Below are 21,200 nucleotides of genomic sequence, written 5' to 3' on the forward strand. Positions count from 1 at the left end.
GAACACAGCAGGGGGCTTGGAAGGATTTCAGTCAATCAGTTTTTAGAGACATCATGAAGTTGCTGTGTGTATCTGAAAGCACAGGGATCTAAATTTTGTAAAAACAAAACTATTTCAGGAACACAGGCTGAGCATCAGTAAATTTGAAACTTTTTCCTATCTCTAAATTCCACCTCCTGAAGACTAAATGAAAATTCTTTTATACCCTTGTCATAAACTGTATTTCTTTCTTTAACCTGGACACCACCAGGCAAAATTTGTTATGATTTTATCTGCTGGATTTGATCTAAACACTAAAGTGTTACAAAACTGTAAAAGGAAAAACATGAATGACACTACACATCACTGGAAAAGGACAGCATGCTTTATGAACTAAAAAAAGCATCTCTGCCAATAGATTCAGCAATAGTAACAGAAGACAGACCACTTACTCGTTTTAGCAATTTAATGAAAATATTAAAGTAAAAATTCACGGTCATCTATATTTATGATAGTAGTTCTTGATGCAAAGCACAGATACCTTTGCAACTGTACACAGAAATAGGAGAACAGTCTGCCTTGAAAATCCTGGGGTCTAAAACAGGAAGGACAGAGAAGGACAAGAGGAACTTCCTCAAAGGTGGTATCAGAGGAAACAATGGTTTCAGTGACTTCAACTAGCTCTCAAAACTTCATTTTTTTTGAAGTTTCAATGGATTAAGTTGCTCCATGGTCCCTTCTGCAGAAATGATCTAAACATGATAATGAAAATTCATTGCAGGTCTCCTCCTTTCCAAGATACTGCTCAAGGCAAATCTTTCTTACTCTGCTGCACAAGTAAACCTATTAGGGATGCAAGTAAAAATAACTCTTACTAAACCCAACTGCCTTCTGTTGGACAGTTATTTCTCTTCTGGTAACTTTTTTTTTTTCATTTTTTGTTAATCAAATAGAAAGCAGCCCAATCATTTCCTCTTGTGGAAAACCTTTATTGGCTTTCTTGTTGCTCTTATTTTTGAAAAGCATACCAGAGAACTGTCTAGAGGCCCTAATCTCCCCTAACATGGCACAACAGTGCAAAAGGAGAAATTAAGTATTTTCCTCTATAGGACTCTGAGTCACAGCAAAGCTTTATTAGAGAGAAAATGAAAAAAATTACAAGGACTAAACAGATTTTCTGCAGTAATAAATCAAATAACTTTATAGTCATATTAAGGAAGCATGTAATTTCTAATCAAAATATTTCTGTTCTTTGGTCGCCAGAACCTGAGATTCACCCAAACATTCCACCATGTGTGTGCAAAAGTCAGTCACAACAGGTGAAACTCTTTGCAGTCTCACTGGACACATGGGAGCTATTGCTCAATACACCAGAAATAATATTTCGGATAAAACCACATCTGCTTTTCTTAATGTTGTGGTTCAACTTAAAGTACCAGAATCTTACTGTTTAAGATTCAGCATGTTTTGTTCACAACACATTCATTCTACTATTATCATTGCTTTATGGACAAATAAAAATGCAACAAAAGTCATACTCATGAGAAATACTCTTAAGCATCCCAAAAAGTATGATTCTTTTAACAGTTAGCTTATCTGAAAGAAAAAAACTTTTTTTCTCCTCCCCAAATACAGTGGGACAGTGCATTTTAGACAAACCTTGCCAACGGGAACATTCTTAACATCTTCCACAAACACAACTTCCCTCAGAGACCACTGTTCTTCATTCACTTTCTCCTCCTCTTTTGGGGCAGGAGTAGATCGTCGTCGCTCTGAGACAAAAAAGTTATTACCAAAAAGAAAGACTTTAGATATTTAATCAAAGTATCAAAATGTAAAGTTCAGTAAAATACCAAACTTTTCCCCGCATAATATTATCAAATCTAGAAATCAACAAGAGATTAAGAGATTAAGAGATACCTAACAGTGTATCATGTTTTTCTATGCACTTAGAACTAATAAAGTCTATATGATAAACAAAGCAATTGTTAAGCACATTTAAGCAAAGTAATTAGAGTAAAATAATTTTTTTTAATTTTTAAATTTTAAGTAATGCAATAATAAGAATACAATAAAATTAAAATACAAGAAACAAGCCCTGTTTTCAAAGGGCTCAGATACTGTAAGTAAAACGTCTGACACTGTAAGACCCTTCATTCAGCCCTGCTGCAGTGCTTTATATCAACCTTACAAAAAGTCTGCTTGTCTACCACATATGTATTATTTTGTAAACTTCTAGAAGAATAGCAAATGAAGCAGAAAATAGCCATTTGGGCAAATAGCAATTGCAATACAGTTAGATTCACTGCAAAGACATTATCTGAACTGTAACTGTAGTATACTCAGAATCAAAATTAAATACATAACATGGTTAAATTAACATTGACAAGAACCTTTAATCTTCTGCATTGAATATAGTGTAACTAATACTATAAACACATTTGAAATAAGAAGCAGAGAACTTCCAAGTTAATTGCACAGTTAACTTCAAACACTAGTTCAAAATCCCAAGCAAAGTTGTAGCCAGTGAAAATTACAGTTGAATGAACTGCAAAAAAGATCAGCAGTAAAAGACTAATAGTAAAATTAATTAGTTCTGAAGATCTGAACATACAAGATTCTCAGTCACTGCACGAGGTCATTTAAGTCTTGAACTGAACATGTCTTAAAATTGCAGTATGTGAACAATCAGAAGGAAAAGAGGTAGAGAGAAGATTTCTTCAAATGATGGCACTGTAATTAACACTTTATAAATTTATGTGTTTAAATGGAGAGAAAAAAAATACTTAAGGAGTCCAGTTACATGAATTCTGAGGTAGCCTTTCAGGTTTTTAAACACAACTTGTACCACAAAACTTCTCTGCTTTTATATGTTAGTAAAGAATGCCTAATTTTAGACATTTTTTGTAAGAGATGACAAACTGCTGCTTTATGCATTGAAATTCAACTGCAAGGCAAGCTGTGCAACAACAGCTTAATCTTAAAAGGAGTTTTCCAAAACAAGTTCAAATTCTGGGTTGTAAAGAAACTCATTATCACATTGCAATTAAACATAAACAGCTTTATCTTAAGACTTCCTCTCACCTGCTGAAAAATACTTTTGATTCTGAGAACCATTATGCTTGCACAGATACACCTGACATCAAGTAGTCACTGTTTATACTAATATATTCAAATTTAACACTGACAATTCACTGATTATCCAAAATCTATTACAAAAGCCTTACTCTATATTGTAGACTGAAAGACCGAAGGATTCTGAAATTAGCACAGAATCATTGTAGAACTGCCTTTTATGGAAACTTCCTATCTACACAAATATTTCATGTTACTCTGAGCTACACATCACTTACTATATGGCATTGATGCACTGCTTGCTATTGAAGATGCATCACTACAAGTGGAAGCCGGGGATGGTGGAGGACCCATCTCAGTTTTCACTGGTTCCTGTTTGCTTTCAGGTCTAGAATAAAAGGTAGTACTTAGAATAAAGAAAGAAAAAACTGAAAACTTTTTCTTGACAATAGACAAAGTGTCAGTGTGTCCCAGCCACACTCCTTTAATAATACCTTAATGAAACAACTCCACACTTGCAAACTATCATCCTAACTGACAAGGCTATAAATCTTGATGTTGGGAACAGTGCAATGCTGCTTAATCAGAGATTAACTTTTTAGTATTAACTGAGCATAGATAAAATATTACATAAAATAAACACGATGAGTTTCATTTGAAGACAGGAAGAATTATTAGCTTTATACAGCAATCTGAAACTCCAGAACTGCTAAATGTTTACAAGCTTTACTTGAAATTGTTTAAATGTGTTTTAAGAAACATTTAAATAGCGATTGTCAACCTTTTTTTTTTCCCCAAACTATGGAGGGGCTGAAACAGATTTGCTAATCTCATGAAGGGCTGGAAAACAGTTGGTTCCAGTTTCAGCTACTAAAATATAAAGTCTTGAAAACTTTATGAAATACTGTAGGCAAGTCTCCATTTGATATTCCTTCTGTATTTCACATGTCCATAGTGGTTTCACACAACTGAGACACCTTCCCTGCAGTGAGCATTTCTGCACATTTAGCACAGTTTACAAGGAACACAGTCTCTTATAAAGAAGGCAAAAATTTCAAAATTATAAAAACCTGACCTTCCTTCTTTTCAATTTTTAATCACTCACCAATTCATGAGAACATCAAATAAATGTTCTGTGTGTGTGCATATGTGTGTTCTCCACACTTACTTTGCCTCAGTAGTTTTGCTGGCTTTCTCCATGTTTTTCAAGCTCTCGGGGGACCGAAGCTGAAAGCGACAGCTGTCATTCATGTTCCAAACAGATTCCATTAACACACCCACTTTAGGAATTCCAGCACTGATTGAAAAAGCAACTGCTCCAGCATGATAGAGAGGGTTATTTCTTAAACACACCTACAGACAGAAGCATTTATCTATGAGAACAATGGATTATACTGAGGGAAATCGTATGTACATGCATTTTTTCTTGGTGGAATATGTAGTAGTCAAAACAGAAAATTTATGGAATTAAGTGAAGAGGAAGGTCAGCAAGATGTACGGAAAAAGAGGCTGTCATGCAATTCACAGCTGGAAGCAGTGAAACTGTTTAATATATATTGAGCTGTTCAACCACAAAAGGAAAATTAATCCGGCAACAGAGACTCATCCCAATGTCCATTAGAATGGATTCGGAATCAAAAGAAATGTGCTCCCTGGGAAGGAGCTGCTTTGTCTTATATTAGATCTAGTACTAATCAAAGAAGAGTTCTACACCTCCATATCAGCTATTAGCCTTTCTGGTAAAGGCTTCAAACTAAGGTCTATCCTACTGCATAAATAAACCCAACCAAGACATTAATACTGCAGGTACTTAAATGCTAAATCATTTACAACGCTATGTGTTCTATCAAGAATTGTATTTCTACAGTTACTTTCACTCAAAATGCAGAACCAGTAGGTAAGTTAAAACAGAAGTACTTTGGATGAGTACAGCTTGTTCTTCCATGTGTGCAGCAATAATCAGACTTGTAAAACAATAAAATCACTAACAAGACACATCCATTTACAGCCATATAATTAAAACATACTATGTTAATTCCATGTTATTGATACCACTTTTTTGCATAAGAAGAACAGAACCTAATTCATTTTGTTGTGGGGTTTTTTTTAAGAGTAGGTTGTAAATTCATCATACAGCAGATTAAAAATGCCACTGCTGAGAGCTGCACTTGCCTGGGTTCCAACAGTTATGTTTGGCATAGAGGAGATACCAGCACTGGACTTGGGCTTCTTATTTTTTGCTCTGGCCTTTTCTAGCATTTTCTTCCTTTGGCTGAAAGGAACTACACCCCTGTGGAAAAATGCATATTATTTAAAGAAAGGCTATGAAAGAAAAGCTTTGTTCAGAACTTCAAACAGTTTATTCCTGCTGCTTAATCACGATAAAACATGCAAGTGTCTGTGCCACCTTTTCCAAAATCTCAAAGCACTGTAGAAATGTCATCTTTTTCTATATTGACCCCCACCTTCCAAATTCATCTCAACTGGCCAATTTATTAGGAGGAGAAGAGGCAGAGCACACCAGTTATTTCAAATGGCTTTCCTTCCCATCTGAAGTGCTGCAAGACCTCTGTCCCAAAGTGGTAAGCTCCAGTCACAGCCTCCAAGTCGTGGGTTGTCTCTCCAAACTTCAGGATATCTTTCCCACAACTAGTGATAATTCTCAGAATTTGCAGTCACTGGGGAACAAGATAAGCTTTTTTGTTTCTAAATTCCAAAAACCTCACTTTCTCTCTGGGAATGCAGCTGAAGGAGTCTAAGACTCTTACGACAGACTTCTGCTGCAAGAGGGGGAAAAAAGGACACTTCTTCTGTAATTGGATCCACTCGGTTTAACTGGAAGTAATGCCTACATACACAGTTAGGCATGCTTATTATTTTGATACTTCATGTTTTAATAAGTAGGTTATAGAGTCAGATGCTTTGATTTGGAAAGCTCCCTCAGGTTAAGTGAAACATGAAAAGCATTAGTCCCATGCAACACTGGAAGTTGAAATCCTGCCTGGTGTACTACAGACCACTGTAACTAAGGGTATCAGTAGGAACAGAAGCTTCTGTCTACATCCATCTGGTAACATAAAATTACCACAGCCCATATCTAACCCCTTCCAGAAAGGACATGTTAGTTAATAAATTGCTTCCAAAGACTACATATAAATACTAACAAGTCTTTTTATATATTGCACTGATTATTCTAAAAGCAGTAAAGATGACACGTTGTAATAGCCAGGTATCTCCAACGTTACGGCTTAGTAGGTTCTATATTAAGAGTAATTAAGTGTGGTATGTCAGCTGTGACATAATGAAAGGGCCAAGAACCAGAGAGGTCTAATTTTGAGATCTAGGACTAGAAGTTAAAATAAAATACATCTGTCTTTTTAAGTTTACAAGTCTAGTTATAATTCTACTTAAATATTTTCTAAAGAGTTGATAGAATTTAATGAGAAAGCTGTTTCATAGAATTAATTTTCAATGTTCTGATTTCCAGCTCATCATCAAGTATGTAACTCATCCATGCCTCAAAGGTACTTGAACTTTGGGCATGATATAGAATGCAATGACTCCTGACACACTGAAAAATAATGCATGCCAACAATCCATTAGTATTATTCAATGAATTCACTCAAATTAGAAATTCATTTCAGAGCCTTTAGGGAGTATTATTTTTGAGGGTGTTTTTTTTTTTGCTTGGTTTTGTTTGTTTGTTTTAAACATAGGCTTCTTAATTATCAACTTCCTTGTTAAAATATTTTAACCAGCATTTCATGTTTTGTTTAGAAGTGTTATATTTTAACAACAAACTCCAGAGGGAGTATCTGATGTTATCTCTCTCTTCTTTAAGATTTGGACTACAAACTAACAGATGAGATTTTCTAAGAGCCAGACAGAAGAACATCGACTTCATATGTAAGTTTGTTCCACATTTATAATCTGAAAAGGCCCGAAAGGCATAGATAGAGAAGGTTATTCTCTGACCCCCATTAGTTTTGATACATCTGAGTGCTAAAGCATTTACACACATCTCCTAAAAGAATGACCTTATTCTGTTAAAGATGTTATAATTGGATCCAAAAGCTATAGGCATTAAAAAAGAGAATAAATATACTTTAAAAAGGGAACCTAAGCTCAAGTGCAGTTACAGAACTCAGAGCAATGATGCTTCAGTAGTTTCTCAATGCTTCTCAGAACCAAAGACATGAAGACATCCAGGGTATCTACCCTGTTGTACACAAACACAGTATTTACTTACCACCAATACAAGTTGTTCTCTAGCTGAGCACACGTATAAAGAGCACAACAGTGTAAAGAAACAATCCGTTCTCCCTGAAGCTCCGAGTATGTCTGTGCAGTGTGTTCTAACTTAGAAGCTACAGAGCTTAAAGTTTCATCTACCCATGTAGCAACCTAAGGGAGAAGGGAAGAAAGGAACAGAGAAGGTGGAGGAAAAAAAAGACAAGTTGAACCTCAATTGCACCTTTAATTTTTTACCGGTTTTGAAAGGGAAAAAAAAAAAAAATCACACAGCAAAAACCAATTATTTCCTTGGGAAATTTTTCCCCTACCATCTTTTCTTTCCCCAAAAAAGTTTTTCAGGATTTTTTCCCCCTCTATTTCCAGTCTTCAACATTAACAAAAAGGTTAAAAAAAAAAAAAAGAGAAAGCTGTCATAAAGTATATGGATGTGTTGGTGTCTTTAGCAAGTAAGTTTCAAGTTCACTCTTAACTGGGCAGAAAAGCATATTTAGATAACTTACTTAATATCACTGACAGCTTCAATGCCCTTAGTTTTTCTAGTAAACCTATACAGAACAAACTTCTCTATTCTCAAAACAGTGTCAGTTTCTACTGTAACAGCAAAAAGTCAAATGTTTTAGATAATTAGGTAAACCAAGTATCTTTTCATTGTTTCAGCTGTAAATCTGACAGTTTGGGGTTTTTTTTGTTTTGGTGGTTTTTTTAACTTTTTGCATTTCTAGAAAACACCAGTTGGGGAAGAAAAGAAATGAATGAATACATGAATTAAACACTTTCTACTACAGATGAAGCTGAAAAATCAACTTCTCTATAATATACTGGAATTAACTGAAAGAAACCAGCTTTGTCAAATTCAGCAACCAGCAGACTTCTCATACCTTGTTATTTTCCGTGGCAACAGTTGCTCTAATACTATTTGCAGAAAGGAGCACTATCTTTTCGTTGGTTAACCCCAAGAACATGGCTCGTGGATGATGTAGCGAAGGATTCTTTGGAAACAAAGACATATTTTAGATATTCAAAGCATATAAATGATTCTGAAGGTAAGCATTTAAAGCTGTACAGTACCTGTGCATTTCTGTATGGTTCTGATTCACTCCACTTCCATTGATAGAGTTCTCCTTTACTGCTAACAGCAACAAGCTCAGAATACAGAGCTCCAATACAAATAAACTTTGTTCCATCCTACAAACACAGAAATACAAAGCCTAAGACAGCAATAGTATAAATACATATAGAAAAACATATAAATGCCAAAAAATAAACTTGGAATTGTTGATTTTTTTTTTAGAGCATCCATGAATGTTGAACCTGAAAATAAAGATATATCCAGCTTGTCTGAAGCTCAGCATATCCTCAGACACACAAAGGCACTGTTCTTTCTGACGGAGTGAGGTAAGAAAGAAATAGATATTATTTCCCAGAAGTTTAACAATAGCATATACCTGGCAATTAACTTGGACTGTTTACTAAAAGCTTCCACAGTATTTTAAGAATAAAACACTGCTCATAAAATTAAAGATGAGAAGATCTCTTTGACTTGTGGCATTAAAAAAAAAGTTTCTGCTTAAAATTCTGGCTTTTTGAAATTAACAAAAAAGCAACATAATTCCATTATTCCATTGCTAAGTATACTCAGGAAGGTATCTTCCAGTTACCCAGGAAATTAATTATCAAACTCACTGTCTCATCAATTAAACAGCGCTTAGCTTTCACTTCTGAAGGTAAGTAACTGCAAAGAAGATCAAGTTTTAAAAAAAAAAAAAATTAGTATGCTACATGTGACATTAATGCATCATTATAACCTGATATGCCGAAAAAGACCTGTTTTCCTCCCTCTTAGATTGGGTTTTATATCAACGTTGCAGCAACTACACAATGTTACAATCTCACTTCTGCCAAATTCCCGTTCCCCCTTGCATTGAAATGGGTCTTAAACTACAGAGAATTCGAGTGATTTCACAAAACATCTCACTCTGCTTCCTGAGAAACATTTGTAATGTTTTGCTGCTCCTCAGCAAGTGCAGTTACAGGACAAACATTGTGTTTCTGAGTTCTTTACCAGTAACAACTAAAAGTTTCCTTCCACTTATGGGAGAATCCAGTTTCACCAAAAAAACAAAACAAAACAAAACAAACAAAAAAAATTAAATGCTGTGTTCTATAGCTACAAATCTGAAAGACAGGTACATGATAACCACTACAGAAAGGAATATTTATCTCCCAGATCAACAGGTTTAACTGCCTCTCTCAGATTACAATATAACTCACATTTAAGTACTTCCCCCATCTGAGAGGAAGCTGAACTCTGTCAGCCATGAAGAAAGTCCCATCATCCAGCGCATTTATCTGTCCACTAAATTAACAGATTTTTCTTTCCACCACAGAAGTTTAACAGGATTGACACTTTTTCTACTGTTTCCATACCCAGAAGTGCACATTTCAAAAGGTGTGAGTGTCCTTGAATAACAGAGGATTCAGTACAGCTCTTTACCAATATTTGTGGAAAAAGAGAAAGGTAGCAGCAGCAAAAGACAAAAGCAATCACAAGCAATTCTCTTTTACACCCTGATAACAGACTCCAGAATTAGTTAAATCATTAGAGAACTATTTTGCTCTAGAGGCCATCTACCAACACAGTACAGAAGTAACACAAATGTTAATCCATGTCATGATTAATAGATGCCATGGTGTAAACATTGCATATTCTGAGAAAGAACTGCCATCAGAACCTACTCTAATCTGATGAGATGCATCTCTACTTCATCAGCACAGAAGAACCTTCCAAAGTTATTTGGCCTAATGCCTGAGTCAAGTATGGAAAGCAATTAATTTTTGCTCCAAGACACTCTCATTATCTTTATCACTTTTAATCTTGCTAACATATTTTAAAACTTTTTATAAACAAACAGTTTTGTACCAGAAGCTGAACAGTAGAGAGACCTGTCACTCAAAATTTTTCTCTCTCTTCCATCAAAATATTAGCAGTTGTGGTCAAAATATTCCAGGACCAATACTACATTTACCTCCATGAGACCATTCAATAGACTAACTGCCCAGAGACACCCAAACAAAATGACAGCTCTGCTTCTGTAACCCGAGACTCGTGTGTTTAACTATAAATTCTGATTTCAGACCAGCAAAATTACATACCTGAAGATGATGCAGATTGCTGACAAAATCTTAATATCTCAACAGGTAAACAGAACATAGCTACTCGAACAAACCAAAGGCTTGGCTTGCACCTAACTACAGTCTAGCAGGGAAAAAACAGCTATACTTGTCATGCTACAGTGGCTCTGATACACAATGCTACACAGCAGTGTAGACTAATAGTACAACAATCCAACAGGATTTGAGGTCTCAGCAGAATGTAGTCATTGACTTGGGTTCTGGAGCAGTTGCCGCCTGGTGGGAGAAAACTCAGTACCTGTGCAACATGTTTATACACCAGTCTCAGATTGTGGGTGAAACTGATACATTTGGGAACACTATCAGCTTTCCAAAAGTTTCATCCATTCCTCTCAGGGTGGTACTTCACCTCCCACAAACAAAAGCTAACCATCCTCATCACAAACTACTACAGTTCTGTCTCAAATACAAAAGGTCAAAATAATGAAAAATAAAGAAAAATATTTGCAAACAAGCCTGGTTCTTTTGTAGCAATTTCTCATGTGCTTTGACTTGCCCCCTAGCTTACAGTCTTCAACATTTCAAGACCTCCTTCCATTTTTCAAAATGGAAGAAATGTTTGAACTGGCCTCTCCTCTAGACCATCTCCCTCAGGATTTTCACCTTGAAGAATTTCTGTTGGAAAACACCACCACCAAAACTTCATAGTGGGGCTATAGCAAGAAAGATGCAGAACCATCTTATGAATGTACAGCTGAAACACAGGATGAAAGGTTTAACTACTTTTGGATAAAGATGGAAGGCCTTCACAATAAGACATCTTCATTGATCTGGAAGCTAAGGTTTATATGAGTGCATGTGCAAAGAGGTATCTGAGAAGCAGTTCTGTGAGTGAGTGAATGTTACAAGTCTAAACTACATTTATTCTTTGATGTTAAACCCCTGAAATATCTCTCTACCCAAGCTAGATTCTCTCATTCTAAGCAAGGGGGACTAAAGTTACACCAAAATTTTCACTGACAAATAAGTTCAGTGTTACTGGATGAAACAAACAAACCCAAACAAAAACAAACCAACAACCACCCTAACAAACAATAAAATACTTTGGACATAAAACATCTGGTAGAGAGAGCAACTATTAGACAAATGTTCTTTTTAGGTCTCTTCATGTCTCAGTTTAAATGCCCAAATGAAGATGATAGCAGCTAAAGACATGCTGCTCTAAGCAGAAATAAGTCTCTATATTCACCTCCCTCTTCAATCTATCTATCTAGATTTACTCTGAAATGAACAGACACAGAAAAAGAAGCATTACAGATCAAAACAGCAACCTCACAGATATTGCAGACAGACAGAAATATAGTCTTATTAACACAGATTATCACTTCCTTTCTTAGGAAGCTTTTTAGTTTGTTTGGTTGCTTTGGGGTTCTTTTCGCGTGGGTTTTTCTAAAAGTCATTTCCCTAAGCATCCAGGTAATCCACAAAGACAATGACTACAGACACCCAATCAGCAACATAGAGCTGGTGTTCCTGTTACTTTTACCTCACGTGGGAATTACTTCTTGCCTTGAAAATCAAATTAAGGTTACAAAGAAAACCAGCTAATCAAAGCAAAGGAGACTATGACGGAGCAACCAACACAAGTTATTGATCAACTCAAAACACAACTGCAAATAAATGTCAACTTTCACCGTTGTCATTTAAAAGCCCAATTCACACGAACTGAAAGTATCTCTAGGAATAATAATCCTTATCACAAAAAGGTTTCCTTGATGAAGGATAGTTTAAATTGTTCCATGAGTTTCCTATCTATTAAATGCTTTGAGTGTCTAGGTAAGTAAAAGAAGAAAAAAGAAAAAACACAAACCTTATGATCACCAACAGCATCTTGAAAACACAGAGGAGAAAGTTAAAACAGTAATAACAGAAATGTAGCTTCTAAGGGTGTAATTATGTATAATTTAACTAAGTGCACAATAAAGAATATGCTTTATTACATTATCTCACATAAACTGACATGTGACAGTCAAAAAGGAAACACACAGTATTTATTTGGAAAAAACAAACAGATCAACTGCAGAGCATGCAAATAAAAGATTAAAAAAAATCCATACCTTATCTGGCCACCACTGCAAGTCTTCTCCTAAAGAAACAGGACTTTGAACAGGTGTATTCTTCTTGTCCAGGTTTGGCTCCCCTTCCTTACTTGTAGAGCCTCTTTCATTATCAAATGAGGCTCCATCAAGCCACCTTCGTTCACGCAAACGTAAAACGGACTCACGTTCACGCAACAGCTCAGAGTCTCTCTCTAAGGGAAGAAGGAGAACTGGTATGCAATTGGGTCACACCAGTGGGATAAAAGTAAGCCACTCTCTAGTAAAGACCCTTCAGGATGCAACTAACAGCAGTTAAATCTACTCACACAGATTAAAAATATACTCCTGACATGCAACATTCAATATATTAAACCTTTCAAGCATACGTACTTTAGAATTACTAAACACGAAATAAGCAAAAGTCTTACAGTTTTGTGCACTATAAAAAATTGCTAGAGCATTTGCAATTACATCATAAGAGGCCAAATGCACTTAACATTGCCATTTAAAGTTTTCTAGTACGATATGCAGTTTCGTAGTACTGTTTTATCAATGTCTTTAGTAACAACTACAAAAAAACCCCTTAAGTCTATACAGATTGTCAGATATCTTTATGCAAACCAAAACAGAGTATTTATTAGAGAGTTTCATAACTACTTTCCCAGGAAAACAGTAATTTGAAAAGGTTAAAGAAAGCAAGCATTAAAAAAAGCTCTCATATACATGTTTGATAATCCAACCACTTTTGTTTAAAGCAATATTCCATAGGAGTGGATTTAATAAATTAAAGTGTATCTGCTTTGAGTAGATCAAATGAAAACTTTTCAAGATTCAGACAAGTTTTTAAAAAGATCCTCATAGGAAAATGTTCCTTACCAAAATGCTTCCCCTCCAATTGGCCTACAAACTGTCTAAAGCCAGTACTCTGCAGTTCGCTCATGCAGAAAAATTTTTTAAATCAAGGAATCAAACTAACTTTCCAAGAGTCAACTATGCATGGAAAATAAGGATTATAAAATTCGTGGTAACGTCTTATATAGAATAACCTTAGGAAAGGAAAAAAAAGGAGTAATTCAGAAGGAGTTACGTCAGATGCTGAATATTCGCACATGCACATAAATGCATTTAACCTATGAAGTACCTCACTTAGGCTCACAAAAATCAACAGGAATTACATATATGAGATGACTGCATTATTATATCAGTTTCAATGAATTACACCAAGTCTTGGGTCTTTTGCTGTATTAGACAAATGGGAAAGTTTTTACATAAGCCAAACACAACAGCGTGTCTTACAGATGCATTCCATAAAGTACTGTACTTATTTTCTAGCAAACATCACACTGACCCCTGACTAATAATTTTGAAACAGGAGCTTACATGTTCAGCAATTAATATACTAAAACATGTTCATGAAAGGCAACAAAGCTGTACTAAACAAACAATCACAGCAGAGGTTGGATTAACAGTTTGGAAATACTCTAGGCATTGCACAACAGCTTCAAAAAAGATAGGAAATTGCTGCGTGGTCTGTTATAAATGTTTTAAGTGTAATATGTTTAAAAAAAAATGCCCTAACACTGCTCAAGGAGTTTTTATTATCAGCTGCCAATAGTTCTCCTTATCCAACTATAAATATCCTTTCAAACAATAAAATTTAGATTTCTTCTCCCTCTTTAGTATCTAAAGTTCCTCATTCCATAAAGGTAACTTCTGTCATGGAACAACTAAGGAAACGTGAAGAATAGTGTACAAAGAGCAATCCAAAAGAAAGAAAGAAGGGAAAAAAAAACATTAAGAATGCTGCATGTCATCAATTGTTACTCATTTTTGAGCCAAATTAAATATTTTTAATGCAACCTATGTATTAGTAGGTACATACACTACCGTTTAAAATAAACTTAACATGCAAAATTTTATAACACTTTGCAACACCAATGATCAACAATTAGATTTAAAATAATTGACTACCAAGGTTCTTGCAGAACTTACCTGCTAATAGTCAGAATTCATTAATAATTTTGATGACTAACAGTCTATTTGTCTACTCTATATTTGACAACATATCATAGTCTACTTTTGCATTAAATCAGAATCTAAACCACGAGTGTGTACTATCACTAGCTTTTTCCACAGCAAACTACTTATTACAAAGAAAAAAGGTGCAAAATTACCTCTGGATGAGCCTAGCCTGGAAAGTGATGAGCGCCGAAAGGATGGATAACCAAAGTAACTAATATCTTCTGAAAACATAGCATCAGCATCAATAATGACACTTGGGTGAGCAGAATGTATGTCAGCATCCAGAAGAGACATAAGATCCTCTATAAGAGGAGACAAGGGTCTTAAGTGAATAATCAGCTACTTAAAACATCAGCTAGAGAGACCATCAACTAAACAAATATCAAAACAAAAAAAATATCCTATCTATTAATTGAATTTCTGCTCTTCAGATTCACCAGTGCAAACTCATGTGCCTCCTATACAACCGCATTTGCAATCAGCTTGGCGAACTAGTGAACAAAACCATTTTCCCTACAAGAGCTGCTCTGTCACTTATCTAACCACATTTCCCAAACAAGACTTGCCCAAAACATACTTTTCCGTATCCCAGAAATTCAGATTTTTGCCTATCACTTGAAAGAACAAAGCCCCAGGATAAGATGGATACATATACATACATGTGCACACACACTCATGCATGTAATGCAGAACTCCAAAGATGACCTAGAATGAAGGGAGGACAGAGCCGATGGAGAGAGCCGGCCTTCACACAGCCATGTCTTGGAGCGTTTCTCCATGAACGCTTCCTTCAGAGAATGACATACTTGTTTAATTCATAAGCTAGTAACTTGCAGGTCTCAGTACAAAGCTTTAAATGGTAGCTACATTAAGAACAACAAGTTATCTGGAAAAAGCACAATGTTTTAATACTATGCAGTCAAAAAAAAAAAACAAAACAAACAACCCAAAAGTTCCACGACTGCCCTAGTTTCTATGTTAGAAAACTTGAGTTTCCCTGAAGTAATAACAATCATTAAAGTGTAAAACAATCTCTTTCCACTTACTAAAGCTACTATCCAAATACAAAAGAGGCTACTGGAAATTCAGGTAACTTATTGAAGTCCAGCAATATGGACTGACAAGACAACTGAACCTGACTACCATCTTGCTGCCACAGAAAGGACAGTCCTACTTCCCCCCTTCATCCCTGTGGCAGGCACCTCCTTGGGGCAAGGTGGGATTTCTAAATCTACAACTAGCACATTCACCTGGCTTGAAACAGAAGTTAAAAGAGTATAGAAGTAAGGTGGGAAGGGACCTTCAGACTGACTTAATTGGGTAGTCAGAGCCCCAGAGGCAGTGCCTCACCATATGCAGGAAAGCTGACCATACCCTACTGCTGCCAAAGAAGATAGTTTCGTCCCTTCCCAAACATTCAGGCAACTCTGACTAGTAAAAATCAGGCTCCCCAAATTAGGTTTCACTGGCCCATACAGGCCCACAAACCTCACCACCATGTGAGGGAATGACAGGATAGCACCTTCTGGCAGCAGGACCATCTGCTTAAACCATCCGTGAAGCCAACATGAGGCTGCACACACACACTCCCTTCAGGAAACGTGGAAGGAGCACACAGAATTTCAGCACATCCAGTTCTCAGCCTCTTTCTCATCCCAAGCATAAAACAAAATAGTGGCTAGAAAACAAAGTCTGAAGTCAAATAACAGCACTCATAACAGTAGGAACTGATTATTATGGGTGTTTTGCTCAGTGTCTGGAATAAAAGGAGGGGAGGGAGAAAAACAAAGTAGACACAAAGTAGAAGATATCCAAAAACTGAAAAGGAGCCAAAAGTCCATACTTAGAGCTAGTATTAATTCATGTAAGACTTTGACATCCCTGCATAGCAGATCATTTATCCTTATACATCTAAACTCTCATCTCCAGGAAACGTAACACATACCAAGTACAACCAGCTGTCCCCAGAAAAACAGCACTGTAAGTAGTGAGCGCTGTGGATTTCAAAGCAAGACCCACATGAATGCTTCTTGCATTAATTAAGTAATCCACTCAAGTGTAGACTGTGCTTCTAAAAGCACACCATTTGGGACTCTGTGGTTCACACAGTACATTTTAGGAAGTCATCCTTGACAGACTGCTTGGAAATCCTAGGAAAAAAATTCACATTTGGCAAACAGGTTCTGTCTTACTAAAACAATTCAGATCACTCAGAGTACCCTTACCCGGCCTCATACTTTTCACTGACTTTCCACAGCATCAAAGCTGCAGTACACTTCACCTTCAGAGTGTCAATTTGTACATAACAGACTTCAAGAGCTGGAAACACAGCTGAGATTCTGTTGTATCTCTCAAGATCGACATGCTGCTCCCTTTTCCCTCATCCCACACCACGACGATCTCTTCCTAGGTATGTTCCAACCTCTCTATAGTCTAGTAATTCATTCTGACTTTTTTTTGGTCATTATGCAGGAAAAAACTGCAAAGAACTTTGATCTCTTTGTAGGAAAAGAATTGGTCAGTACAGAAAAGAACTCTGCACCCTTGTTCAAAATGGACAATAATGGTTTTTTTAAGGCAAGCTGAGCAGGAAATCCTCTTGACAGAAAACACACACTACCTTGTGACACACACACATACACACACTTTCCACCATGTCAGGCATCTTGAGTTTAGCTGTGTTTCCAAAAAGGAAAGTAAAAGTTCAAGCCATCAGACTTAAGAACCAAAACATGTTTTTTGCAAAGTATGCATTAAGATGAGTAAGGAAATGAAGCCTTTTCTTACCCTCTTATTTCAGCTTCAAATCAGATTTTAATTTTCTTCCAGTATTTCTGAAAGAGATTCCCCTTCTTCCATTTTCTATACCACCAAAGAAAGGTGCTAAAACCAGTAGGGATAGGACCCAAATCCACTCCCCTTCAAACATCACTGGAATTTTTTTAGCACTGTGAAAACACAGATACTGCAAGGCTACATCCAGTTTAAGAATCATGGGGGGAAAAAAAAAAAAAGACATTCTCTATGACTTTATTTTCCTGCTCTTCAGCTAAATCCCATGGGATTATATCATTCATCTCTTATGCTGCGTTAGACCAAAATTAGACTGCACTCTTCACATTTAGATGTGACAATTCTGACCAACCTATTTAGGTAATGAAATACCCAGGATTCACCAGTAAATACTACAGCAAATTGGAAGGAAAAGGATATCCAGTTCAGAGGAAAGAAACAAAACAAGAAAAATACCAAACCCCCACCAATTAAAAAACCCTAAGTTTCAGTATACACATAAGCAGCAATTTGAGTACTAAGAAAATTTTTGTTTTCAATAGCTCCATGCGTAGCATTATCACTGAATTTATTAACTGAAGGCATTGCTTAGATCAACTCCCATCTCAAGTTGAGCTCACTTTAAATGTTTTCCCTTAAGGGGGCAACCGTAAGTTCTCTCCCCGCTTCTCAGCTGCATATTTTTATGAAATATTCAACATTTCAATGTGTTCAGTATCTCCTCCTCTTTCAAGTTTGGATTAAATTGGCAAAACTGTGACAGTGAAGGGAGAGAAACATGTATTTTGGTTTCCTAGGAAACCAGACTAAAACAGAACTCCAGAATTCATTTAATAGTATTTATTCAAAATATTACCCAACTTGAAGTCCAGAAAAAACCAAAAACAAAAAAACCAACCCAACAACAAAGCAAACCAAACCACAACAACAAAACCACAAAAAACCCAACCCCATTATCTAATTGTTTTCCCCCAAGGCAAGCCATTGCACCGATCCTACGCTATGTTCCAGTTCCCATGACCCCTCACTGCAAGCCAGCACAGTCAGTCCTGCTGTGATACCAGCCCATGTCTCTTCTCTCCAGAGCAGCCTGGATGTTCTCAAACCCACGTTCCACAAGTCCCACTAGCAAGAACCCACTGTACCATGCAAAACTTACTCAGCAAACATGCACACATCGAACTATACAAACAACAAAACATTTTAACTTCTACAGAATCTCTATTCAGAAAATTAACAGAACATAAAGCCCAGAAGAAGGCTCTAATACAACTTGAGATGAGCTGGAAAATTAATCTAGAGGCCCTCAAGTCTTTTCTATGCTAGATGATCATGTTCTATGTAGTTTTTACCTTGATTATTTTCCTTATGTATTTGTTATGAATCAAATGAACCCACGTTCCTCTCTGCTAACTATCATAAAACAAAAGAAACAGGACTAGATTAGAGAAGCCAAAAATCAAAGTACACTAGGGTCCAAAAATAAATATTTAAGAGACAATCGTTGATGGCAATATGTACAGAAAAGTTAAAGTTCTGCTCTTCACTTATGAAATTTTGAAGAATTTAGGAAGAATTGAGACCTGTTTTTTATTACCTCAAAAAAATTCAGATGCATAACCTTCACAGTACTAACTGGAATTATCACAACTGATATATTAATGGAATTATGATGTATTAAACAAGAATTTATTAATTTCACATACTTGGAAAGTATCTTAGCTTTTTAATTATTTTATTATCCTTTTTTAAATTAAATGTAAATTACTCTTAGCACTTTAAAAAAACTTCTTCTGTCTTGGAAGGTTTAGAGAGTAACCCCTAAATTTAAGGGTCACAAAGCATCAGACATGCAGAAGGGAGAAAGAAAAAATTAGCATATGCTTTTAATCAAAATGCAAGAGCCTCAAAAATCCCGAGGCAAAAGCTCTCTTGTCACTTGCTTTTTTTGTGCTTGGAATGAATGAAATCAAAAAGCTTTAAAGCATAATTTGACAATTTAAAAAAAAAAAAAAAAGATTCTCTCTCTTTCAGAATCCTAAAAATAGTCTAACAATTGACCACATATAGCATTTATCAGTTATCTACAGTTTTCCTTTATGAAATTAAATGTTATAGTTCCAAAAGGGCATCCAGAGGCAAGATGAGAAGTGAAAGCAGGAAGAGTGCTAAGTTTCTAGAGCAAAACACTTTCAGAAAGAGCTATATGCAAGTTTCCCTGGCCTCAGGTTTTCCTGAAAATTAGCTTGCATGACCATGTGACAAATGCAAGGACTGGTAATTTTTACTATGTAATGTACCAACAGTAGAGTCATGACAGCACTGACTAGTGTTCAGCAAGACTCCTTCTCATCAGATTCAAATTCATTTCTGTGCAAGACTGATTCTGTCTCGTAAAACTTAAGACGGAGAGAGAAGGCATAGCACATTCTACAATTCATGAATTACATCTTTGAAGACTAGAGCTAAAACACATCAAGTTTCATTTCAGTTGTCATTTCCAGATCTTTTCCCACAAAAACTGGGAAAGAACTGGCGCAATTTCTATGTGGAGTAAAAGAAAATAGGAGAAAAAAACCCTAATATTAGGAGGTTGCAATCCCTTATAGGAAATTTTAGTCTAAACAGGGAAGAAGCTTTAAAAATTAAGCCAAGGACAAAATTGTTTTGTGGACATCTAGTGAGGACAGTGAAATTCTGCATATTACTTGAACCTCTCTCAAGTACACAGGACTCACAGACTGTAATTGGAGGCATCTTCAAATAAAGGTTACCAGTCACAGGTTGTTGGACGGTCCCTATTAACTGATCCTTATGATCACAAGAGGTACTAAGAGAACAGTTAATGCTGTAGAAAGCTGGTTAGTATGGTTAAAAGTAATAATTTACAGCAGAAGTTCCTAACTCTGATTTATCTTCTGAAGGTCAGTTCCAGAGAAATGCATTTGGACATGCTTAAAACTAAGACCTCCTGCACTGAATACTCAGAAAGACTTTAGAGAATTTACTTCCTCCAGTGCATGTCTAATGCTATTAAGCTAAAAAACAAGACTCAGATTAAAGATTTTTCACCCTTCCACCAGAATATTCTTGATTCTACAGCAAAATAAAGATGTTTGACAGATGCAACTAAAACTAGAAGAGGCAAAATGAAACACAAAGCCTTTGTTGCAGAAATTAAAAAAACCTTTTGTCTAATCACATGATTGACAAGATAAAGATGAAGGAAGCCCATGAACCTTCCTGGTGAACCAGATGAGCAGAAAAAAAACCAAAAAACATTTATTAGAAAAATATCAAAACGTCATTTTGACACAAAGAAAGAAAAGCTACTATGTAGTCAGAGTTTAGATGCGCTCTTTTCATGCCGTGCACCTAAGACGAATATTAGATTTGGCTGCTATGTTTCCAAATCTGTTTACTGAGCAAACAAAGATTGCCTAAATTAGTTAGCCAGTGCAAAAGAAGATTCAAAGTCTCTTATAAAAAGCTATTGTGTGGGAGAGACAGTATTTCAAAAATAGCTGCACGTCAATTAAAGCATTTTGCTGGTATAGCCAGAATACTACAGCTTTTATAAGGGGAACTTGAGATGAAGAATAAATTCTCAGTCTAACTGTAACTGCTGTACACTGTTTTGCCCTCAATTGAGGCATTTTGATTTTAAAAAAGCTGTATAATTTTTGCTCTAAGAACTTGAAAAATATTAAGAATATATGTTAGTAGGAAAAAAACATGCAAGTCACTAGAAGGTTTTAGAATTAGCTTTCATGAGCAAGCCACACAGCAGTCTCAGGATATTATTGAGCAGCAAAACAGACTTAAGTAATGCTGATGTTACAAAGC

At 36.0% G+C, this 21,200-nt stretch overlaps 1 protein-coding gene across 10 annotated transcripts in view; it reads right to left on the reverse strand.

The window, feature by feature from the left end:
- Positions 1-21,200, reverse strand: part of UBR5 (ubiquitin protein ligase E3 component n-recognin 5) — an 85,294-nt gene that overhangs the window by 38,685 nt on the left and 25,409 nt on the right. For 8 of the 10 annotated variants that reach the window (XM_051785336.1, XM_051785334.1, XM_051785332.1 and 5 more), the window contains 9 exons: positions 14,714-14,863; positions 12,558-12,769; positions 8,377-8,493; positions 8,187-8,297; positions 7,304-7,458; positions 5,227-5,344; positions 4,223-4,407; positions 3,333-3,442; positions 1,639-1,751 (listed from right to left, as the gene is read on the reverse strand). In XM_051785336.1, coding sequence (XP_051641296.1) covers positions 1,639-1,751; positions 3,333-3,442; positions 4,223-4,407; positions 5,227-5,344; positions 7,304-7,458; positions 8,187-8,297; positions 8,377-8,493; positions 12,558-12,769; positions 14,714-14,863 — 1,271 coding nt within the window. The remainder of the gene's footprint in view (positions 1-1,638; positions 1,752-3,332; positions 3,443-4,222; positions 4,408-5,226; positions 5,345-7,303; positions 7,459-8,186; positions 8,298-8,376; positions 8,494-12,557; positions 12,770-14,713; positions 14,864-21,200) is intronic. The other 2 variants (XM_051785335.1, XM_051785331.1) reach the window with 1 other exon arrangement.

This window comes from Manacus candei, unplaced genomic scaffold (assembly GCF_025592945.1).
Source record: "Manacus candei isolate 608988 ecotype Guabito, Panama unplaced genomic scaffold, ASM2559294v1 h1tg000019l, whole genome shotgun sequence".
NCBI classification, from domain to species: domain Eukaryota; kingdom Metazoa; phylum Chordata; class Aves; order Passeriformes; family Pipridae; genus Manacus; species Manacus candei.